Consider the following 25,901-nt stretch of genomic DNA (forward strand, 5'->3'; position numbering starts at 1 on the left):
AAAGTGGTTTAATAACTGAGTTGAGGATTCCTGATGGGGAAGGTAGGACAATATTCATCAGGGTTCAAGAGTTTTGACAGAATAGATGGGAAGAAGTGTTTTCCACTGACAGGAGTGTGGATAAGGAGAGGACATAGATTTCAGTTAATTGGCACAAAAAAAATCAGGAAATGAGGAATTATTTTGCACAGCAAGTTATGATGATTTGGAATGCGCTGCCTGAAAAGATGGTGGAAGCAGATTCAATAGTAACTTCCAAAGGGGAATTAGATAAATTGTTGAAAAAGAAAAACCTGAAGGGCTATAGGGAGAGAGCAGAGAAGTAGGGAAAATTGGATCATTCATTCAAAGATTGGGAAAAATGGGCCAAATGGCCTATTTTACGATAGGTTTCTGGAGACTAATTGTATCAAGAGCTATGAAGATAGTACGGGAAAGTGGCACTACGGTAGATGATCAGCCATGATCTAATTGAATGGCAGAGCAGGCTCAATGGGCCGAGTGGCCTACTCCTGTTCCTGTTCCTGTTCCTGTGCTGTTTGATGCTTCTGCCTGCTTTCCAGTGATTACTGGAATAGCATCTGAGGAAACCTACTCTCCTATATGGCACTGTCACTTGGAAAAGATACCGGGGAGGTGCTGGTGCCAGCGTACTTGACCTTAGTGTGATTCACCAACTTCAGCAGATACACCGTGAAAGAGCGGCAATATCCGAGAGGAGTAAATACTGACCATCAGTTAATTGCATTGAATCAGCTTCACTTCACGCAATGCTGAATGCCTGCCCTGAGCTACTTGTAAAAGAACTCTTTGACAGGAATGGGGACATATTCACCCTACAAGAAACCCAACTAGCGGACCACTCCACCCAATGAGCCCATGTTCCCAGGCACCAACTCTTTGCAAGCAGGGATAACAAGTCACATGGTCTAGCCAACCACATCAAGGAAAGCCTCACCAAAGATGCTGAAGACCCAAAATCAGATGTCTCCTTCTCCAGCTCCATCAAAGTAGGGTAAGCTGACCTTCACCAATGTCCACATGCCACCAAACAACCTGTGGCCCAACATCATAATACAGTCTGCAGCTGATCCAACAATCTACAAACTACTTTGACAGCCAACATCAAATATGGGGGCACCTCAACAACACCGCCGAGGGGGGTCAGCTGTCAGACTGGACCTCCATGCATGACCTAAAACTTGTGTACGATGCAAAGCAGCCTGGAACATTCCTATCTGCCAGGTGCAAGAAGAACCAATCACCTGATGTTTGCTTCATGACCCACGATAGCAATGGCTAACCATTGTGCTCCTGACAATAGCTAACCATGCCACCAGCTGGAATCAACATTGATGCCGTCTCTTCACAGCTCCTAATAAACTCAAAGACACCGGCCAGCAGAGAAGATAAGCTGACGGAGAAACAGCCGTGTTGCAATCTCTCAAGCCTGCCCCAGAGCAGACAGACTTCTCAATCTCTTACACACAAGAGGAAATGGATGGCGCCCTGATGGTAACCAAGTCAGGGAAAGCAGCTGGAGTCAATGGGATTTACCCATGATTCCAGGAGAACATCGAATCACAGGGAAGGAAGTGAGGAGCAAAGCTGTTTACCAACATTCCCAGCACAGGCACCATTCCAAACCTCCGGCACCAATCCCAGATAGTGGCCATTGCCAAGTCAGGGAAGGCACCTGACGACCACACCCCATTGCCCTGCTCTCAATAACATATAAGGTCCTGGAACGCTTCCTGCTAAAGAGGCTGAGTCCTACACTGGAAGCAGTAATGCCCCCCGCCCCCCACCCCCCAACACCCACTCCCACCCCTCCCAAAGTCAGGCTTTTGCACAGGCTGCAACTGTAAAGACCTAAAGACAGGAACCACCTTTGCTGACTTATCCTGTGCCTATGGCATAGTGAGATGCACAGGCATGCTGCTGAAACTCTCCAAAATCACGTGAAAAACCAACAACTAATCAACTCCATGATCAGCAACTGACATTTCCTTGTGCACCTTGGAGATCAAATCAGTCTCCCTCAGGAATCAGTCCTCACAATGGCTCTCTTCAACATAGATACCAGTGACCTCCCTCCCACTAAGCCATGGCTCTTCAGATTTGCTGACGACTTGACCTGGGCTTTCCAGACTAAAGAACTCCAGGACATTGAGAAAACACTCACTGAAAATTCATGTTCTCTGGAAGCCTATTTAAAAAAATGGAGACTTCAGCCGAGTCCTGCAAAAGACTGTTGTTTCAGCCTTTCAGCTTTCCACCTGAACAACTCTAATGCCAGGGAATAACTTCATGTTCAGTTCAGTGGCCAATCACTCACCCATGACCCAATGCCAAAGTATCTTGGCATCACTCTTGACTGTACATTGACCTACCGCCAACACCTCCAGAACACCAGAGCCAAGGTCAAAACGAGAGTACTGCCTGGGGCAGCAGAGCCAACACATTACACATTGGTTCACTCACCCTGATCAACCCACCAGCAGAGTACCGCTGCTCAATGGATTGTTAACCTGGACATTAAACAATAACTGCTTCCCCAGAAAAACAAACATGTACATATCCTTCATGCTGAGCATCAGAACACAGTGCCCACCATTCCGATTTACCACGGGAACCCCTCGCAATGCTGGAGCACCAATGTTGATCCTTCACTGATGTTCCAACCCACTCCTTGCTGCAATCTAATGGGCATAACATTGAATACAATACTGGTTACTGCTCCAACAGAGGACTTTGACCTGGAACATAACAGAACCAAGACTTCAATATTCCAAAAGGATTAAGGAAGAGGGGAATATATGGCGGCGAGATTTCAGTTGGAAGGATGTGCACTGCAATGTGCTTCTGCACATGGGACAGTACCTGTTGAGTATTATTCAACAGGCATGAGAGCGGGTCTCTCACTAGCAGGCTATTGGAGGACTGAACTCTGGTGAAGTTAGCCAATCAAATTTCTGTCTTTTGAACTCTGATTCATTGAATTGGATGCTTTTATTGGATTGTTACTTATGTGGAGGACACCCTGTCTTTGGCTACTTATGGAGTGTGAATGCTACCTGTCTCTAATAAAATACATCATAAGGGATTTCCTGTGCCTGAGTCCAAGAAATAAAAGGGCTTCTCTGCCTAGATATGGGGATACCCCCTCCGTATATGATGCAATCCAAGGGATACCCTCTCTGGGTATGGTACAGCCTAGGGGATACCCCCTTTGTATATGTTGCGATCTAAGGGATACCTTCTCTGGGTATGGTACAGTCTAGGGATACCCTCTCTGCGTATGGTGCAGTCTAGGGGATACCCTCTCTGGGTATGGTACAGTCTAGGGGATACCCTCTCTGGGTATGGTGCAGTCTAGGGGATACCCTCTCTGGGTATAGTGCAGTCTAGGGGATACCCTCTCTGGGTATGGTGCAGTCTAGGGGATACCCTCTCTGGGTATGGTGCAGTCTAGGGGATACCCTCTCTGGATATGGTACAGTCTAGGGGATACCCTCTCTGGGTATGGTGCAGTCTAGGGGATACCCTCTCTGGGTATGGTGCAGTCTAGGGGATACCCTCTCTGGGTATGGTGCAGTCTAGGGGATACCCTCTCTGGGTATGGTACAGTCTAGGGGATACCCTCTCTGGGTATGGTGCAGTCTAGGGGATACCCTCTCTGGGTATGGTGCAGTCTAGAGGATACCCTCTCTGGGTATTGTGCAGTCGAGGGGATACCCTCTCTAGGTATGGTGCAGTCTAGGGGATACCCTCTCTGGGTATGGTGCAGTCTAGGGGATACCCTCTCTGGGTATGGTGCAGTCTAGGGGATACCCTCTCTGGATATGGTGCAGTCTAGGGGATACCCTCTCTGGGTATGGTGCAGTCTAAGGGATACCCTCTCTGGGTATAGTGCAGTCTAGGGGTTACCCTCTCTGGGTATAGTTCAGTCTAAGGGATTCCCTCTCTGGGTATGGTACAGCCTAGGGGATACCCTCTCTGGGTATGGTGCAGTCTAGGGGATACCCTCTCTGGGTATGGTGCAGTCTAGGGGATACCCTCTCTGGGTATGGTGCAGTCTAGGGGATACCCTCTCTGGGTATGGTACAGTCTAGAGGATACCCTCTCTGGGTATGGTGCAGTCTAGGGGATACCCTCTCTGGGTATAGTGCAGTCTAGGGGATACCCTCTCTGGGTATGGTGCAGTCTAGGGGATACCCTCTCTGGGTATGGTACAGTCTAGGGGATACCCCCTCTCTGGGTATGGTACAGTCTAGAGGATACCCTCTCTGGGTATGGTGCAGTCTAGGGGATACCCTCTCTGGGTATGGTACAGTCTAGGGGCTACCCCCTCTCTGGGTATGGTGCGGTCTAGGGGATACCCTCTCTGGGTATGGTGCAGTCTAGGGGATACCCTCTCTGGGTATGGTGCGGTCTAGGGGATACCCTCTCTGGGTATGGTGCAGTCTAGGGGATACCCTCTCTGGGTATGGTGCAGTCTAGGGGATACCCTCTCTGGGTATGGTACAGTCTAGGGGATACCCCCTCTCTGGGTATCATGCAGTGGGGGATTTACTCTCTGGATGTGATCAAATCTAAGGGCCCCCTCTCTGGATATGACACTGTCTGGGGGATATCCAATGATGTTCTAGAGGATTTCTTTCCTCTGGTGTGATAGTGTTGGGGTATAACCCAGTGTAGGGGGATCCTGGGGCCAGTATTTTTAGTGGAACACTCACTCACTTTTCCAGAGCTGCTTTATCCAATTCAGGGTCGCAGGGAGGTAATGGCCCCGAGGCTGGGTACACCCAGGAAGGGATGACAGTCTATCACAGGGCACACGCTCACACTGGGGGACAATTTAACCGTAGCCAGTCCGCCTAATCAGCACATCTTTGGACAGTGGGAGGAAACCGGAGCACCAGGCGGAAACCCACACAGACACGGGGAGAATGTGCAAACTCCACACGGACACACACCCGAGGTCAGAATTGAACCTGGATCCCTGAAGCTGTGAGGCAGCAGCGCTAACCACTGCAGCACCACACCGCCGGTTTTGGTGGAACAGTAAACACTATTTTCGTTATTGGTGCTGTGACTCTGAACTGGGCTGGACGGGACTATTAGTGACAGACATGATGGTCAGCAATCAGGGAAAGGGCTTGTGCAGCCTGGGATGTGGAAGGGAAAGCGGGTGAGGTAGGTGTCCAATGGACACCAGCTGTGGGGCCTGAAACTGGAACCTGGTCAGGAGCAGAGGCTGAGAGATCTAGAAGGAGAAAGCGGGGGATAAGCTAGAGGAATCGACTGTGAAGGGGAGGAGTGACCGACTCGAAGGAGAGACAGTGGGAGTGACCCACTCTGGGAGGGGCAGGGTGGAGTGACCGGCTGTGGGGAGGGAGGACGGAGGGAGTGACTGGCACTGGGAGGGCGGGGGGGTGTGGGGAGTGATCAGCCCTGCGGAGGGAGGGAGGGATTGGGAGTGACAGGGTCTGGGGAGTGACCGGGGGGAGGGGATAGTGACAGGCTCTGAGTCATATCCGTTTTCTGCCCTACAGTGATTGGATGTCGTGGGGAAGGGGGTTGAAAACGTCATTGGCCATTTGCAAAAGTGCAAAAGGGAAACTGTTTGGATGTGACTGATGCTAACGCACTGAATATACCCAATAGCACGAAGCTGTCACCATCAAACTAATCTTGTACAGGGATTTTTTGTTAGAATATTGGTTTAACTGACCTATTTACAGATTTTTGTTACTCAGATGCATTGTTAAATAGCTGAATGTCAATCAGTCATATTGATGGTCACTCTAGGACAGTACAGTGTGTCTGTATTTCCAATAAACACTGGTACTCAAACACGACCCCTTCTTTCTCTTCCCTGAACCAGGAGGGACGTTGGAATGATGGGCCCTGTAACCTCACGCTGCCTTCCATCTGCAAGAAACCCAGTTGCTTCTCTGAAGAGGAGGAGGTTTTGGAAGATAATCTCGGCTGTGCAAAGGTCAGTAAATCTACACTATCCCCACTGCTCATTACCACTTGCTACCTAAATAAGTTCTTCCTCACAGCTCTGCTGGATTTCTTCCTGAAAGCTTTAAACCAGTGTCCCCTAATCATTGTACCATCAACCAGTGGGAACAGTTTCTCCTTGTTTACCTTATCTAAACCTGTCACAATCTTATGCACCTCTATCAAATCTCCCCTCAACCTCCTTTGCTCCAAGGGAAACAACTCCAGCTTCTCCAACCTAACCTTGTAGCTAATTGCCTTGCCCCTGGAACCATTCTGAACAATCTCCTCTGCACCCTCTCAAAGACCCTCGCATCCTTCCTGAAGTGTGGTGAAGTTGGCTCAGTGTCAGCCATGGCGCTGTGCACTGCGCTCTTGCCTTGGGTGAGTGAGGAGGGTGTGATTTCGAGTCCCACTCCAGACAAGAGCACAAACTCCAGGCTGACACTCGAGAGCAGGTACTGAGGGAATGTTGCGCAGGGTGTGGATGGGGGGAAATCCCAAATCCCACTCCTTGCAGGGCAGGCCCACTCCCCCACACCCTCCACACCCCCATATCTCAAAAGTATCTCACTTGTTGTTAAAAAAAAAACCTTTGGGATGTCCTGAGGTTGTGTAAGATGCTATATAAATGCAAGTTCCTTCCTTCATTGAGTCAGAATGTCAGGGCAGTGCCAGTATACTGTGTAGCTGGCAGAGGCTGCAAGATATCTGACTGGATTTTCAAAGCGGGGTCAGGAACCTGACACGACCCTGTGCCTGGGGCACGACCCTGTGCCTGGGGCACGACCCTGTGCCTGGGACACGACCCTGTGCCTGGGACACGACCCTGTGCCCAAGCTGTCTCGCTCTCATGAAGCTGTTTTTAAACGTAAATGGCCTAATTGGCCAGGAGGCAAGCTCAGTGCCAAACCCCCCCACCCCCCCCAAGAGGCAGGCGCCCCCTGCCTGGCGCCAGTGGTAAAGGCAGGCGGCGGCCATGTTGGGGGCTGCTGTTGCCGTGACAGTTGGAGAAGGCAGCTCCTCGAGGTGGAACGAGGCGGAAAGCGGCCGTGAAGGGCAAGGTTCGGAGCAGCACTCGTGCTGGCACTAGTTGGCCCCACGGATTTGATTTAAAAAGTAACTACAAAGAAATTCACTCGGACCCGGTGGTGGCCCTGACTGTTGTGCACTGGCGTAAGCACGATTGTTTGGTTTCTCTGGAAAACAAAATTGAAAATTACAGCGCTAAACAGACAGGCTCCTGAACGAGCACCTTAATGAGTTTAAGAGCCCGTTAATCGGAGGTGACAATATTTCCCGCTCCCTCCCCACCTCAGGCCCTTTCAAAATTCAAAACTCTCCTGGAGGTGTTGGGATCCCACAGCAACCTCCAGGACTGTAATTTTTAATTCCTGCCCAGCCAGTTCCCGACCCCATGGCTTTTTGGAAATCCAGCTTGGGGAGAGTTTCCTTGACTGCAAGAAGAATTCCTTTGTTTTTGGTTGAAACATTAAGATCCTCCCAGAACATGCAGGGGTGAATGAACTTTCCAGCATTCCCAGCATTTGTTGCACTGGGAAAACATCAGACATGAGGTTTAATGATGAGCAGAAAATCCCAATTCATCTCCTGGGAGTTCCTGTGATTCCCTCCCAGCAGAAACTGCTCCCAGCTGGGATTGTGGAATCACACCAGTTCCCAATTGGGAGCAACCAGGTTTGGACATCCTGTACACACGGCTCAGCATTGGAGCGTGACAGAGAGCTCGCAATGAGAGAATGACAGAAAGCTCGCAATGAGAGAATGACAGAGAGCTCGCAATGAGAGAATGACACAGAGCTCGCGATGAGAGAATGACACAGAGCTCGCGATGAGAGAGTGACACAGAGCTCGCAATGAGAGAGGGACACAGAGCTTGCAATGAGAGAATGACACAGAGCTCGCAATGAGAGAATGACACAGAGCTCGCAATGAGAGAATGACACAGAGCTCGCAATGAGAGAATGACACAGAGCTCGTAATGAGAGAATGACACAGAGCTCGTAATGAGAGAACGACACAGAGCTCGCAATGAGAGAATGACACAGCTCGCAATGAGAGAATGACACAGAGCTCGTAATGAGAGAATGACACAGAGCTCACAGTGAGAGACTGACACAGAGTTCGCAGTGAGAGACTGACACAGAGTTCGCAGTGAGAGAATGACACAGAGCTCGCAATGAGAGAATGACACAGAGCTCGCAATGAGAGAATGACACAGAGCTCGCAATGAGATACTGACACAGAGCTCGTAATGAGAGAATGACACAGCTCGCAGTGAGAGAATGACAGAGAGCTCGCAGTGAGAGAATGACACAGAGCTCGTAATGAGAGACTGACACAGAGCTCGTAATGAGAGAATGACACAGAGCTTGCAATGAGAGAATGACACAGCTCGCAATGAGAGAATGACACAGAGCTCGCAATGAGAGAATGACACAGAGCTCGTAATGAGAGAATGACACAGAGCTCACAGTGAGAGACTGACACAGAGTTCGCAGTGAGAGAATGACACAGAGCTCGCAATGAGAGAATGACACAGAGCTCGCAATGAGAGAATGACACAGAGCTCGCAATGAGAGACTGACACAGAGCTCGTAATGAGAGAATGACACAGCTCGCAGTGAGAGAATGACAGAGAGCTCGCAGTGAGAGAATGACACAGAGCTCGCAGTGAGAGAATGACACAGAGCTCGCAATGAGAGAATGACACAGAGCTCGCAGTGAGAGAATGACACAGAGCTCGCAATGAGAGAATGACACAGAGCTCGCAATGAGAGAATGACACAGAGCTCACAGTGAGAGACTGACACAGAGCTCGCAATGAGAGAATGACACAGAGCTCGCAATGAGAGACTGACACAGAGCTCACAGTGAGAGACTGACACAGAGCTCGCAATGAGAGAATGACACAGAGCTCGCAATGAGAGAATGACACAGAGCTCGCAATGAGAGAATGACACAGAGCTCGCAATGAGAGAATGACACAGAGCTCGCAATGAGAGACTGACACAGAGCTCACAGTGAGAGACTGACACAGAGCTCGCAATGAGAGAATGACACAGAGCTCGCAATGAGAGACTGACACAGAGCTCGCAATGAGAGAATGACACAGAGCTCGCAATGAGAGACTGACACAGAGCTCGTAATGAGAGAATGACACAGCTCGCAGTGAGAGAATGACAGAGAGCTCGCAGTGAGAGAATGACACAGAGCTCGCAATGAGACAATGACAGAGAACTCGCAATGTGAGTTTGATACAACTGCCAAGTTTCGCTCTTCTGGAATGGGATGTACTTTTGTTTGAAAGCCGTTTCTTTCTCTAGTGACATTTGACTTTCAGCCATTGTGTGAGGACTCCCAGTAGTGCTGCCGCCCAGCTGGTAGTCAGAGTCCAGCAAGGGGGCGTTGGATGAAAGCTTTGTCCGATAGATGCTGGTGGTGATTTTGAGCCTTTGCTGTTGAAGATACTGACAAATACTTCTCAGGAGTCAGTTACTCAACATTTAATTTTCCAAATTTTAAAGTGGATTGGTGAGAAGCTGTTGCTTCGTCCAGGATGGAGTCAGTTGCAACCAGCGGAATGTATGATATTAAAAAGCTTAACCTTCAGAGTTCTGATTTATTCAGGCTTCCATTTATTTTCTCCAGTTTCACCTCCTCTTTCCTCCTTGCGTACTTCGTTCCCCTTACCACAGTTCCTTCCAGAGTTTAGTACTATTGGGGTTCCTGCTGACAATTTAACTGTGAGGGATTTCGAGACAGATCTCCTTCCTGTCCTCACTCGACAGTTCTCTCGATGTCCACGCATGTTGGTGGAACCTCATGGTTTCCCACATGGACTCAATGGGCTGAATGTCCTCCTTCTGTGCTCTATAATGATTCTAATGCTAATGACCCAATTACATGGACTCTCCAACAGTTGTCACGGGACTAGGAAAAGTCACCCTGGCTGATTTTTTTTTTAACCTTCAGTAAATACTGACTCTCACGTCCCTGGATATTAGTTTGCTCGCTGCCCCTCCCCCACCAATGAGAAGCCACCTGCCTCTGGCCAAATGTTGGAAAAGCCATTGTGCTTCAGTGAGCTGCACATTCCAGAATTGGCCCTTTCAGCTTGGCCGCCAGTCTCTGATGATTGAACAGCTGCTGTAAGTTCATGTTAAAGTCAGTTGCTAGAAGGCAGACCTCAAATAGGGGAGATGGTGGCGTAGTGGTAAAGTAGCTAGACTATTAATCTAGAGGCCCAGGCTAATGCTCTGGGGACTATGGGTTCAAATCCCACCAAGACAGCTGGTGGAATTTAAATTCAATTAATAAATGTGGAATGTAAGCTAGTCTCAGTAATGGTGACCATGACCGTCTGGTTCACTAATGCCCCTTTGGGAAATAAATCTTCTATCCTTGACCTATGTGTGACTCCAGCCCCAGAGCAATGTGGTTGACTCTTAACTGCCCTCTGACATGGTTGAGTAAGCCACTGCATTCAAGGGCAATTAGGGATGGGCAACAAATGTCAGCCTTGGCAGCGACACCCACATCCCATGAAAGGATAAAAAAAAGCAACAGGTGTTGTCGTGAGGTTAACAGACTTAACCAATTCAATTCGGGACAAGCTGTGTTTCAGCTTCAGAAAGTTGTGCAAATTTGGATTTTGCTCCAAACAAACATTTTTCTCACTTGTGGGTCATTTTACAACTTATTCTCCCTGATTTCCCCCTTGAGGCCCACTATACGTTGGCAGCCTGCTCCCATTCTGCAGGCAGTGCTGCCACACTGGTGATTGGCGACTGTGCAAGAACAGTATAGGGGATGACACTCCCTGTGATTGTTTCCTGTGTGGGAATCCCTTGGCCTCTTCTTGGCTCTGGGATGTAGTTCCCTGCCCTTGATCAGGAGCTTGTTGGGAGCCACAACAGCTGCGCCTGAACTCTTCATACATTGGCGTGTCACCGTGCTAACAATATCACTTCAGTTAAAGGCCATGAAAAGTTTAAGCCTTTTGGTTTCCCCTTTCTTTCAGTTTAAGGTTCTTCTATCCAAATCCGAGCTTAATTGTTTTTCTCTGTTCAAAACCCGACTTTAAAAATCAATACTGCCAAAGGTGCAAAGTTTTGTCTGGCTGAATGATACAAAGATTAGAAAAATATTGATTAGAAAAAGACTGGGACCTGCATTCAAATTGAACCTGGGAGCACAGGGCGAAGGGGGTCACCTGTCTCTGACACCACGACTGAGAAACGTTAAACTTTCGGTTTCGCAACAAGTTTCAGCAGAGTGGCCATTGTACCTGAGACTTAAGGATCCTGGAGAAATTGGATAGCCTCATCCTGAAGGACATGTTTCCTGAAGGTTACCTCCAACATGGATCTGTTTCATACTCAATTGGCCATTCTGCTTGACAGCAACATGAACTTGCATTTATATAGCACCTTTAATGGAGTAAAACATCCCAAGGCGCTTCACTGCAATGTTATCAAACAAATTTAACGCTGCGTCACATAAGCAGACTTTAGAACAGGACCAAAAGTTTGGACAAGGATAAGAAGCACAAGGGTTGATAGCTTCATTACTTGGACCATTGCCACTAACGGCAGCTCCGAATATGGTGCAGACGGAGTCAGGCAGCTCTGAGCCAGAGTGCACATGAGGCCCACGGAGCAGAGTGCACGAGGAGGCCCCGGGTCAGAGTGCACGAGGGGGCCCCGGGTCAGAGTGCACGAGGGGGCCCCCGGGTCAGAGTGCACGAGGGGGCCCCGGGTCAGAGTTAGGGTTACCAACTCTCTGGGATTAGCCTGGGGTCTCCAGGAATTGAAGACCAATCTCTCGGACACTGCTGAGTGCAACCCTAGAGAAAAATCATCGGGACAGGAAAAAAGAGTTTTTTTAAAAAAAAATCTTGAACATTTCTTTGCCAGGTATTAAAATATTAAAAATTGGCAAAATAAAAGGCTGTTTGGCTGGCAGCCAAGCATCATCCAGTTGGGTAATGAGTCTTTTTGCTTTCCCATTGGCATTGGAAAACCGTACAGCACAAGGATGGAATGTGTTGGCCGACTAATGGCTGGAGCATGGGTGCAAGTCATGTGATGAAACCTCCAGGAATACATTTAATCACAGTTGGCAACCCGAGGTAGAGTGCACAAGTGGGCACCAGGTAGAGTACATAAGGGGGTCTCGGGGCATAGAGTACGTGGAGGCGCCGGGTAGAGCACACGAGGCATACAAGGCATCTTGCCTGTCGCTAGAAACAGCAAGGGTTTTTGGTGGCAAACATAGTATGTCTCCCTACTTAAAGGCTGCTGTTATTTCTCAGCCCTCTGTCATGTTGAGCACTCACCGGGCTTATACAGCCTGTTAATGGGTGTCCACGGCCAACAATTCTCCAGTCAAAGGGTAAGGTTAGCCATCATGGAGTGTAGGCCCCAGGACATCAGAGGGAGCATTGGTGAGAGATGTTGTAATGTCACTGTCTATGCCCTGGAATCTAGCTTTTCAAATGGTACTGATGTAGCTCTGCCCCTTGCCATGTGCTGTCCCCCTGTTGGGTGCCAAGTGATTGTGTTATCCTCTGCAAAGAGGTAAGTGAGTTGATTACCCTTCTCCCCCCTGATCTACCCTCTGTTTCATTACTGAGCCCATGAGGTTGCAGTTCAGGAGGTCTTGGTAGGATGCATCCCTGCTCAGAGGCTCCCAGTCCTTCAGGAACCTTATTCAAATCTGCCCTTCTCTAGATTTTCTAATTCTCATCCTTGTTTTGCCCAGGGCCTGGACTCTCTGTATCTGTGTAACCTCCTCTAGCCCTGCTACAACCCTCTGAGATATCTGCACTCCTTCACTGCTGGTCCCTTCCACATCCCTGATTTTAATCTCTCCACCATTGGTGGCGGAGCCTTCAGCTGCCTGGGCCCTAAGCTCTGGAATTCCCTCACTAAACCTCTCCGCCTCTCACCTCTCCTCCCTGCTTTAAGATTCTCCTTCAAACCTAAGTCTTTGACTAACCTTTTGGCCGTCTGAACCAATATCTCCTCGTGTGGTTCGGTATCAGATTTTGTCTGATAATGCATCTGTGAAGCGCCTTGGGCCATTTTACCGTGTTAAAAACACTATAGAAATGCAGTTGTTGTTGTTTTAAACCTGTGAGAAGTGAATCATACAGGGGCAGAGAAGCTAGCTTTCCAGAACTCTTCCTATTGGCTACCAAGGGCTTCCACCTTGTCCGGCTAACATTACAACAGTGACTACACCTTTACATCGACTATAATGCACTTTGCAGCATCCAGAGGTTGTGAACGATGTTGAGAATTTGCTCTGGTGATTTCTTTAACAAGCTGGTGAATGGTACCAACTCAGTGTTTTACACTCAATTCTTTCCCACTGAGCTTCCTATTCATCCTCACTGGAGTAAAACTCCTCAGGGGATTTAGTTGTCTGTTTTTACTCACCCTCCTTAAACGTGCGAGGATGAGTTCAGTCTCTCAGGTGCGAAGGGGCAGATCCACAAGAGAAATACCTGCACATGGGCAGCGACCTCCCTCATCTTTAGCTTTAGCTTTAGCTTAAAATCCATTATCCCACAGCTGAGTTATTCCTGGTCCTTTGCCCCCTCTGGCAGCCTGAATTTCCTTTGTTACTTTGACAGGCTCATTCTGTGCCAGGAACAATTTTGCTGTACTCAGCAAGTTCCCAGTTCAAGAGCTGTGAGTGTTCAGAAAGAGACTGATCGTTTTTAAAAAAAAATTCACAAACTATTTTTAATCAGCTGCTCTGCCAAACCCTGAACACCCTCGTGAATTGAAGAGAAGAAGCAGCGACCAGTCCTTTACCTTACTGTCGTTTGGCCCAAGAGCCAATGTACCCTTCCTGATGTTTCTCAGTTGTACCTCAAGAATGGTCTTTACGTTAAAAAAAATATTTTGGGGCAGTTTTAACCATAAGGTGCTGGGTGGGAAATCCACAGGTTCAGGTTTTACACCCCACCCAGTGTCACACTCTGAATGCAGGGTGCAAAAACAGCATTGCCTCCAACACCACAAGCTTCCCAGTTGACAGGATAGTTAAAAAAGCATCCAAATTAGAACAAATTAGAAATCTGATGGCACTTCAACTCCTATTGAATAATGTTACGACCGGTCCTCGGGCAAGGCTCCCCCCCAATTTGTTACGATCCCAGATGAGGTCCCCCAAATTGTTATCCTCCCCGGTGAGGAGGGGGTGAACTGGCTCCCTTTCTTCATTTAGCCCCCTCGGTTGGTCGCACCAAGGTTAATCTAAAAAGGATCCCTTCCCTCGTGGATACCTTTTCCCAGTCCAATTGTATTTATGTTTTAAAAGGAGCCAATTTAACCAGGCTGTCTTAAGTCCAAGAAAGAATGAGTTTATTAGTTACTAAACGTGAGAAAAGATAATAAAAATGTAACACGCGTGCACACAGATTAGAAATGAGAAGTTTAGTCCAAAAATACAAATTAAAAAGATATACGAATCAGTCCTTTGGGTTGTCTGTGAGGAGTAGATGGTGAAACGATGCGGCTGTTAAGTTGGGTGATTCCAGTAGAGCTGACTTTGGCAGTTGAGCAGTTGGTTTGGAGATTCTTGATTCTGCAGGTTAGCTGAAAGGAGTTGTCCTGTTTCCTTTTTGACTGTGGATTTGCTGACTTGTGACTTGCTCCCAGCAATCAGAGAGAGAGAGAGATTTTTACCTGCAAGCATAGGGATGCTCAGTTGGGGTCCTTCAGCTGTGACTTTCACAGCATGCACACGCCAGAGCAGGACACCAGACCAGCACACACAACTAAGGTTTCAGTTGGCTTTTTTAAGCCCCTTTCCTTGTGCATTCCTGGAAGGGAAAAACAAACATGTCTTTTGCCCAGATCTGTTTTCTTTTCAACTCAGTTCATGTTCACAGTCTGGGCTATAACTCAACAGGAGGTGGTTTCAGCTGAGATGGTAATCATTTTCCATTATCTCCGCAACCACAGGGGATCACAGTTCAATTTGCAGTGTATCTTTTCCTTTGACGTGCCTCTGTCCGTTTCACACCTTTTAGGTGCGACATTCCTTTCTCTCTGAACTGGGTGGTCAAGTAATCTACATAGGAATTTTCCAGCAAGTAGTTACCTTACAATCTCAGCCAGCTTTTGCTTGTTTGTCCTGTTTTAACAAACACATCTTACTTAAAAGCGCAATATGTCCATAAGTAATTTGGGGATAGGATCTGTGGTCATGACAATAAGCAGGACCCTGGCTGCTTTCTCTCGATCAATAATGCCTTTATAGTTCTAGTGGTATTTCCTCTGTTCCCCACATACCCCCAACAGAATGACCATTCCACCCCACCACCCCCCCAATAGCTGGTTGGTGGGAGACATGAGCAGTACAGCTTGGTTTTACAAACCAAGTTTGCCCTCTCTGATGGGTGTAAAAGGTTCCATAGCTAGGTCTGTGATTATCACCAGTCCCATTCTAACCAGCCATTTGGAAACCATCCAACTGCTGGATCTCGTTCAAATGATGCAGATGAATTGGCAAAGGGCATTCGAACTTAAGGTTAGGAGTCAAGTGGTGAATTTGTTGAGCACCTACGGACTGTTGACTTTCTGTGATTTTCTCATTCATTTGTCAACACCTGCTCAGCTTGTAAAAATACCATGACCCCATTCATTTAGATCACTGAAGGATTATTTGTTTTGGGAAATAGCATGTAGGGCTGATGATGAATCATTCCTAGCTTTAGGGGCTTTATCACCATTAATTTTGATCCAAGCCTGGCTATGAGTGGTGTTATGGGAACGAGAGACTTTGTTAGCCTTGGTTCAGTTAGTAGCACTCTTATCTCCAGAAGGTTGTAGATTCAAGTTTCACTTCAGAGACATGAACACATAATTTTCAGTGGTAGTGCTCATGCTGTACTGAGGGAACACTGCAGTGTCAGAAGCGCAATCTTTTAGATGATAAATTAAAGCAAAATACGGCGGACACTGGAAATACTCCGCAGGTCAGGCAGCATCTGTGGAGAGAGACAGAGTTAATGTTTCAGGTTGATATGACCTTTCAGATCAGAACTGAAGAAATATCATCTCAACCTGAAATGTTAACGCTGTTTCTCCTCCACAGACACAGTCTGACCTGCTGAGTGTTTCCAGCGCTGTTAAACCAAGACCCTAGCCCAGATCTTTGACCCCGCACCCGGTTTGCTGAGTCAGGAGATTTCCCAGCTCAGCTAACCTGAGCTTTAAAAATGTCCATCCCCAGGTGGGATTATTGGTCAAGAGGGGGTGCGACGCTGGAGTGAATGCGCAGGCTTCCAGGTGTGGAGACAGGCTGGGTGCAAGGCCTGCCTCTGTGCCCCAACACTCTGTTTTAACAAATAAAAAATAGCAATAAAACAAAAAGCCCCTCCTCACTGGGACACTCACTACTGAGCCCCTCCTCACTGGGACCCTCACTACTGAGCCCTTCCTCTCAGAGACACACACTCCTTGGCCCCCCCTTCACTGAGACACCCACTCCTCAACCTCCCCCCACTGGGACACCCACTCCTGAACCTCCCCTGACTGAGACACTTACTCCCCGGCCTCCCCCCACTGGGACACTCCCACCTGGGCCGCTCCTCACTGGGACACTCACTCCTCAACCTCCCCTGACTGGGACACTCACACCTTGGCCTCCCCCCACTGGGACACTCCCACCTGGGCCCCTCCTCACTGGGACACTCCCACCTGGGCCCCTCCTCACTGGGACACTCAGTCCTCAACCTCCCCTGACTGGGACACTCACACCTCGGCCTCCCTTCACTCGGACACTCACACCTGAGCCTTCACGAGACAACAATATGAAAATTTATTTTGCTTTTATCTTATTGAAGATTTATATAGTTGCTCTGACCAATTCTGGAAGAAGTCATTTTTTAAAAATTAGGAAGTTCAGAGTAATAACAATGGGAGTTGGTAGAATTTTTCCATTTAAAGGATAATAGAAGTTTAATTATAAGAACAGTATCATTAATCTCAAATATGTTCTTGGAGAAGGATGGGATTGAGAGGGACAACCTGTGGGCTGCAAATGGTCTTTCCTTGTTCCTAATGATTTGGAACTCCCTCTTGTACATCTTGAAATTGGTTCTTTGACTCAGTTTAAATTAATTCCATTGTTTCTAGAATAGTTCCAGAGGAGAATGAAGACCTGAAATCAAGGCACATAAAGTGTGTCCAATTGCTGGAAGATAATAGTGGTCTTAGCAAGGGACGGTTTGTACTTTGTATGAGAGTTTTCCCAAAATCCTCCCTTTAACACAGGCTTAGATTAATTTCTTCAGTGAATTTTTAAATTCATTTACAGGATGTGGGCATCGTTGGCTAGGCCAGCATTTATTGCCCATCCCTAATTGCCCTTGAGAAGGTGGTGGAGAGCTGCCTACTTGTACCGCTGCAGTCTGTGTGGTGTAGGTACACCCACAGTGCTGTTAGTTCGATGATTCCAGGATTTTGACCCAGCGACAGTGAAGGAACGGCGATATATTTCCAAGCCAGGATGGCGAGTGGCTTGGAGGGGAACTTCCAGGTGGTGGTGTTCCCATGTGTCTGTTGCCCTGAGCAGGAACAACTGCAATAATTATTTTATGAAGTTGGATGTTCCAATTCTTGTTGAACAATTCATTGTGGAAGAAGATGCCATCATGCACAGGCACAATGGTGCCACAAACAGGAGGCCTGAGAGGAGATGGCACCATGGCAGCAAATTTCACCAAATACGCAGGGACAGAGCAACCAAAAAAAAAACAGAATAAAGTTAGAGAACAACAAGGAACAGCTGCATCACACCTAACCTTTGACCTCCCTCTCCCTCCCTGCTGAAAACTCACAAAGGGAGATAGTGGGGTAGAAATTGGTGGTGTGAGGTCACAGAAAGTGGGTGGAGTCCAATCAGCCACGGCCAATGTTCAGCCCCTCTGACATCACTAGGACTGAATGTCAGGCGAGGTTTAAAATGGGAGGTCATTGTGTCACCTCCTGTTTAATGATACCACCCAAGATGAATTTCTCCTCCAGTCTCTTGCTGACGTGTGGAAAATAGAGAAACATTTATCAAATTTCCCCATTACATTACATTACAGTGTTTAGAAATCACTGCTCGTTGAACTCATCTCAATACAGTGGCTGATACCAGAATGGCGAGCCCAGAAATCAGACCAAGGAGTGTATTTGTCTCTAGCCCACACACCCCTACTCCCCAGTAGTGCACTTTAATTGAATAAATTACTCTGGCATCGGCATTGCTTTTAATGTATTGTGGTGTGATGAGGAATGGAGTTCACATTATGACTTAGTGCTTCTCCTGCTGAGCCTCGCGCTAAAGGTGCACATCAGAGGTGAAGTTATCCGGACTCCTGTCCACCGATTGGGAGGCAGGGTGGGCTCATAAAATGCAGCATGTGGCCTGTATGCCACCTACCCGCGCGCCCCAGCTGGCCTCCTGTTTTATGGGGAATGGTGGAGGCTTTGTGTGGCCCACTCATCATTTTGCCTATTGAGGCCCCATGAGTGGCCAATTTATGGTCTGTGGAGCATTAAATGGTTGCGGGGTAACCCGTATCAGCGGAGATGTGTTACCCGTCGACTCGTCGGGTGGTGGGGCGGGAAACCTTGCCTTCTGAAAGTCCTGTCCCAGGAGTTGAGCACGGAGGTCAAGCAGTCTGTTTGGTGCACTCTTCGATTTTCTGTGCAGTACAATCAGCAGACACTTTTCGCCTGGCGTGTAAACATGCGTGAGCACCCTCTGACAGGTTCTTCTTCATGTCTCCCACAGCCCCTGTAAGCTGGGTGCCAAGGTGCAGCTCTACCTGAGGTCCTTTGTGGTGGAGAAGAGAATTGGTGTGGAATGGTCAGAGATTCCCTGGGAATGGAGGAATACACAGCTGCCTCTTATATGGAGTCAATTGTAACACAAATTTCCTCCTGGGCAGAATATTACACTCGGCGAGCGGGCGCCCACCCAACACGCCTGAGCGTAGAATGACACACGGTGGTGTCGGGCGTGTGTTCCGACGTCATCGCACTGTCTCCTGATATTTCGTTCGGCGGGTGCGTGCCAGAGTCAGCTGCGTGCTCGCCGATAATTAAAAGGCCCATTAAGGCCATTAACAATCTAATTAATTTCAAATTTATGTTACCCGTCCAACTGAGCAGTTGGCGAAAAGGCCAAATGGCCTTTTTTTTTAGGAAACCTCATCCACGAGTGAACAGTAAATAAAAACTTTATTTTTGAATTAAAAACACTTCCCAGCTCATGTGACAGAGCCACACAAGGGCTCAGGTTTTATTACGTTTTTATCCTCTTCATTTTTTTTACACAGCTCTTCAATCTCCCTGAGTCAGCTCCGTGCTCTTTCTCACGCATGCGTAAACTGCGCGCTAGGCCTGACCCTCCCTCCTCCTCCCCCCACCCCCCCCACCCGCACAGGCAGCGCACTGCGGTGTGGAACCGATTGTAGGCAGCTTCCCGACTGCCCCCGCCCGCCCCTTGCCGAGCACCCTCTCCGAGGGCAAAATCCTGTCCCATGACTTTCAAATACTTTTCAGATGCTTTGGATTATTCTCAGAGCTAAAGCTACTTGGCAAGCATGTTGGCATTGAAAACTACCGGAATAGTTTGAATGTTGTTGTTTGTACATTACCTATCTGAATCGTTACAAAGTTTAGTAATGTGGCTGGAGGATTAGGAGGAAAGCAACCTGTGTGATCTGGCACATTGAAGCCTGCTTTTGGGGTAGTACAAATGCTGCTGCTCTCTCGTACCTTGAGTTCCCTGTCAGAAGAAGGTGCCGGGCAGTTTATGTTGCTATGTGTATTAGGGGAGATGGTGGTGTAGTGGTGATGTCACTGGATTAGTGACCTAGAAGCTCGGGCTTCTACTCTAGGGACATGGGTTCAATTCCCACCACAGCAGCTGGTGGAATTTAAATTCAATCCATAAATCTGGAATGTAAAGAATTCTCAGTAATGTGACCATGTTGTTGTAAAAACCCATCTGGTTCCCTTCCCCTTTAGGGAAGGATCTGCCATCCTTACCTGCTCTGCCCTATGTGTGACTCCAGACTCACAGCAATGTGGTTGACTCTCAACTGCCCTCTGAAATGGCCTAGCCAGTCATTCAGTTCAAGGGAAATTAGGGATGGGCAACAAATGCTGGTCTTGCCAGCGACACCCACATCCCATGAAAAAATAAAGGAACTGCACAATGAGGTAACTATTGCCACTGTTTCAGGCTATTGTGCTCATGTCATATTGGATTTAGTCCATAGAACATGGAGATCTGTTTGTGGAAGATACCAAAGTAAGAACTGGAAGTCCAATAGTGACAATGCTGGCTCTCCCTGCTCTTAATGGCACAGCACTGTAATCAGTCCATTTGGCTCTTCACTAACAAAGTATTTCCTCTGGACGCAGGGCTGGAGGTTACATGGCTCTTCCTGCTATTTTGTGGGTGAGGAATCGGTGACCTTTGACGAGGCCTTGAAGAAATGCACAGGTCAAAGGTCGACCCTTGTGACCATCCTGAACAGGTACGTGAGATTCCTATATTCACACAAAAAACTGACATCTAACTGAGGAAGAGCAGCTTGGGCCTTACTGCTCTGAGTGACTCTCAACACTAAAGGGATCAGCAGTGCCACAGTCTCTTGAGCATCCTCCAATTTTAATCACTCCACTATTGGTGGCTATGCTTTCAGTTGTCTAGGCCCCAAGCCCTGGAACACCCTCTCTGCCCCTCTCTGCACCTCTACCTCACTTTCCTCCTTTAAGACACTTCTTAAAACCTACCTCTTTGGCCAAGCTTCTGGTCATCTGACCTAATATCTCCTTATATGGTTCAGTGTCATATTTTGTTTTATAATGTGCCTAGGATGTTTTATTATGTTAAATTGCACTATATAAAAATAAGTTTTAAGCAAACTGCCAATTCACTCCTTCCCCCCACCTTGAGTGCACTGCAGTGGAATCAATCTCAATGGAACCATCTCAAACAAAAATTGAGATCTATTTTATTTTGAATGCCTTTCGCCAGCCATTTTAACACCAAAATAAATCCCAACTGACCTTATTTTAGGGATTAGGAGAGTGAATATTTTGTTCTCATCCAGATGATAATCCAGGGGAATGAAACACTTGCCCATTTTAGGACCCAGTGTCAGGATCCAACACCCCTGGGTCATGCACAGTTCAGTGCAACAGCAACTTGGATTTATATAGCGTCTTTATTGTAGTAAATCATCCCCAAACTGCTTCACAGGAAGCTTAATCAAACAAAATTGACAGAAAGCCACATATGGAGATCAGACACACATGACCAAAAGCTTGGTGAAGAAGGTGTTTTTTTTAAGGAGGAGAGAGATGTAGAGACGAAAAGATTTAGGGTCCAGGGAATGCTCAGGAGGTCATAACTGGAGCACTGCAGAGATCTCAGAGGGTTGTAGGGCTGAAGTAGGTTATAGAGATAGGAAGGGGTCAGGTTATGGTGGAATCTGAAAACAGGAATAAGATTTTAAAATGGTACTGCTGGAGTTGGGACTAATGTATGTCAAAAGATGCAGTGGTAAAGCTCTCTACTTTGCCCCAACAATATGCCTCAGCCCTAACCCCTTAGAGTGAACAGACTGGGAAAGAGAAGACTGAGGGATGTCTTGACAGTGGGCTTTAAAATTATGAAAGGATTTGATAGGTAGACATAAAGGAGAGCTTTCCACTCCTAGGCAAGACCAGAACTAGGGCCATAAATATAAAATGGGCATTAATAAATCCAATAGGAGAATTCAGAAAGTGGTTAGAACGTGGGAATGGCTACTGCAAGGAGCAGTTGACTAGCATAAATGCATTTAAGGGGAAGCAAGATTAACACGCGAGGGGGAAAGGAATCGCAGAACATATTGATGGAATTAACTGAAGAAGGGTGAGAGAAAGCTCATGTGGAGCACTAACACTGGGATGGACCTGTTGGATTGAATGGCTCGTTTCTGTGCTGTAAATACTATGTAAGGTCACCGCCTCCTTCAGCAGAGTGACATCCTCCTATTTCCTGTATAGACCATCCTTACGCTGTATTTGTATGTGAAGTTACCAGATTAGCCTCAAAACAGAGCTGTGGGCCCACAGCCACTATGAACTGGCTTGAGACTCCCCAAACTCAATTTAACTTAATTTTTATAGACCAAAATGTTACTCAGCACTGAGCAATGGAATAGTCATAGTCATACATCTGCATTCAAGGTGTTGGTTTATAGGAGAGATTCCTGGGGGTTAATTGTAATGGGGATGGGGCGGAGGGAGCTGGAATGCTACAGGGAGCTAAACATGAGGCTTGAGTCATTTTAACCTCTGGCCCTTGCTGAAATAATCCAGATGGTCTCCCGCCTTAGAGTGATGTCAGGGCCGGCGGGAGGGCTTGACAGGCTGAGGACCTGTGTGAATATCACCCGGCATTAAGTTATGTGTTGGGGAGGGGGTTTAGCAACAGGTCCTGTACTGGGAGGGTGGACAAGGCCAGGTCTAGAGAGGCCTGTGGAATGAATCCTTGCAGGAATTGCAGAGAATTCCTGCTCCCCCTGCTCCCCAAGGATTCCACAGAAAGTAATTTTATAAAACTTACCTTGGCCCCTTGTGCCCATTCACACACACCCTGATCTGGCTGTTAAGCTTGGCACCATGTGGCTTGGCGAGTCCGGAAGTTAAAATGCCATCGCGGTGCCATTTGAGTGTTCGGACCGCAACTTACCAACATTTCTTTTATCCTTTCATTGGATGGGGGCGTTGCTGGCAAAGACAGCATTTGTTGCCCATCCCTAATTGCCCTTGAACTGAGTGGCTTACTAGGCCATTTCAGAGAGCAGTTGAACGTCTACATTGCTGTGGGATTGGAGTCACATGTAGGCCAGACTGGGTAAGGACAGCTCCTTCCCTAAAGGAGTGTTAGTGAACCAGATGGATTTTTACAACAATTGATGATAGTTGTCATGGTCACCATCACTGATGACGAGCTTTTTATATTCCAGTATTTTTTTATTAGTTGAATTTAAATTCCACCACCCAGGCCCCCAGAGCATTAGCCTGGGCCTCTGGATTACTAGTCCAATGAGGTTATCATCACGCCACCAACTCTGGTCCTACTGGAAGTGGGTACCTCTTGCCCCTGTTCTCAGGAAGGTGATGGAGAGGGAGCAGCGACATATCGGGAATGCACACCCTTCACCACCCACACCCCCCCCCCACCCATCCCCCAACCACCTTGTCACCAGCCACGCGGTTCCATTGGGTGGGGTTGGGAAGGGGCTGATTTAAAAAGGACCCCACTGTGCTTTACGAAGAGAGCCTCCCGCTGGCTGTTGGGATATTCCAGCTGGTGAGGGTGTTCCTCAGCCCAGGTGAGTTTGCTGTCTGGTCATAGAGTGAGACTGGGACACCCATTTAGAGCTGTTTAACCTACACCTGTCCTTCACTGAGGAGTATCATCCAGGGGACATGAAGAAATGGGATAATTGGCCAGGGACATAGAGAAGCAGTTTTAGGATATCCATATGTGGAATTTGAAAGTTCGTTTACTATTTATAAGTTATTGAGGCATGTTCCATCAATCTAATCTATTCTTCAGAAGCTGCGCCTTACCTAGTTTTAAGCTGCTGTTATTATGACTCTGATATTCTTTCTTTCTCCTGTTAGATTTGAGCAGTCATTCATCATCAGCCTCATCCTCGGTCGTTCCGGCAACTTCTGGACAGCTCTACAGGATGCCAACCACCTGGGGGTTTTCCAGTGGATGGGTGGCGACGCTGTCTCCTTCACCAACTGGAATCGAAACCAGCCAGGTAACGGTGTGGCCTCTTTAAACCTTGCCGCTCGAGCATGGACAGGCGTCACTTGGGAATATTCTGGCTGCCTCGGGCGGGTTCAACAACTGCTTCGGGTTTAGGGGTATGGTTGGAGCACGTGACCCTCCAGCTTGTGTACACTCAAACCCCCTCCATCCACCTCACTCGCCCTGGGGAAAACATAAAAGAAGTTCCTGGTGTAGATTTTTGAGACTTTTGGGTTGCAAGGGTAGTGTCCTCGGCCCAACCATCTTCAGCTGCTTCATCAATGGCCTTCCCTCCATCATAAGGTCAGAGTGGGGATGTTCGCACAATGATTGCACAATGTTCAGCACCATTCGCGACTCCTTAGGTACTGAGGTCATCTGTGCCTGTATGCAGCAAGACCTAGACACAATTCAGGCTTGGGTTGAGTAACATACATGCCACAGAAGTGCCAGGCAATGACCATCTCCAGCAGGAGACCATCTTCCCTTGATGTTCAATGGCATTACCATTGCTAAATCCCCCACTATTAACATCCTGGGGGTTGCCATTGACCAGAAACTGAACTGGACTAGCCATATAAATACTGTGGCTACAAGAACAGGCCAGAGGCTGGGAATTCTGCAGCAAGTAACTCACCTCCAGACTCCCAAAGCCTGTCCACCATCTACAAGACACAAGGCAAGAGTGTGACAGAATAAAGTCCCCTTGTTTGGATGACTGTAGCTTTCTAAGGACATTCAAGAAGCTTGATGCCATCCATGACAAAGCACCTTACCTTAAAACATTTACTCCCTCCACCACCAGTGCACCCTGACCGCAGTGTTTACAAGGTGCACTGCAGCAATCTGCCGAGGGTCCTTCAACAGCACCTTCCAAAATCCACAACCTCTAATCCATGAAGGATAAGGGCAGCAGATGCATGGGAACCCCACCACCTACAAGTTCCCCTCCAAGCCACATGCCATCCTGACTTGGAACTCTATTCCTTCACTGTCACTGCATCAAAATCCTGGAGGCCATCATTAGCAGCTCTGTGGGTGTACCTACACAAACTGCAGTGGTTCAAGAAAGCCGATCACCACCACCTTCTTAAGGGCAATTAGGGATGAGCAACAAATGCTGGCCTAGCCAGTGACACCCAAATCCCAGAAATTAATTTCAAAAAAGCTTTTGGAAGTACCATTGCTGCTGTTTAGAAACAGGAAGAAAATAAGGAACTTGTGACCTTCTGCAACCTCAAGATGTCCTATTGCACTTTACAGTCAATGAAGTACTTTTTGAAATGTAGTCTCTACAGTAATGTAGGGAAAGCAGTAGTCAGGGCACAACGAGATCCACAAACAGGAATGATATCATTACCATATCATTTGTTTCTAGTGATGTTGGATTAGGAATAAGTTTTGGACAAGGCACCAGGGTGATCTCCCCTGCTCTTCTCTGAAATATTGCCATGGGATTACCTGACAGTGCAGACAGGACCTTGGTATACTACCTGATCTGCAAGCTGGGCACTTCTGACAGTGCAGCACTCCCCCAACACTGCACTGAAGCATCAGCTTAGATTTTGCGTTCAAGTCACTGGAGTAGGACTTGAACCCACAATCTTCTGACTTAGAGGTGAGTATGCTACTGACTGAGCCACAGCTTTCTCATTTAGCTACACTCCATGCCCTTGAGCAATCTAAAATCTTTTCATGTAAGGAAAATGAGGAAGATAAAGTTTGTACACAAAGAATTTGAATGCTTTTATCTGCTGTGAGGTGCCGCTGGGTAGGCAGCAGTCAGGCGGGGCTGACTGCTATTTGCTTTGGCCACACATTGATGTGAAGCACATCTGGAACTGATATCACTCGGTGGCAAGGAAATGAATGTACAGTGTGATTGGATGGCTGTCTGAGTACAATTGCACTGGAGAATACTTTCGTTTTTATTACTGCTGTAGAAGGACATCCAAGCTGTGCAGCTTGTTAATAATGAAGCTTTGTTCTATAAAAGCACACACACAGGTTCATACACACCC

At 47.7% G+C, this 25,901-nt stretch overlaps 1 protein-coding gene across 1 annotated transcript in view; it reads left to right on the forward strand.

The window, feature by feature from the left end:
• The window catches only part of mrc2 (mannose receptor, C-type 2), a 278,857-nt gene that overhangs the window by 130,914 nt on the left and 122,042 nt on the right, over positions 1-25,901 (forward strand). Inside the window, exons 9-11 of the mRNA XM_078529833.1 lie at positions 5,891-6,004; positions 20,481-20,596; positions 23,745-23,890. Of these exons, the coding sequence (XP_078385959.1) occupies positions 5,891-6,004; positions 20,481-20,596; positions 23,745-23,890 (376 nt within the window). The remainder of the gene's footprint in view (positions 1-5,890; positions 6,005-20,480; positions 20,597-23,744; positions 23,891-25,901) is intronic.

The sequence above is a fragment of the Cetorhinus maximus genome, chromosome 25, assembly GCF_964194155.1.
Source record: "Cetorhinus maximus chromosome 25, sCetMax3.hap1.1, whole genome shotgun sequence".
Lineage (NCBI taxonomy): Eukaryota > Metazoa > Chordata > Chondrichthyes > Lamniformes > Cetorhinidae > Cetorhinus > Cetorhinus maximus.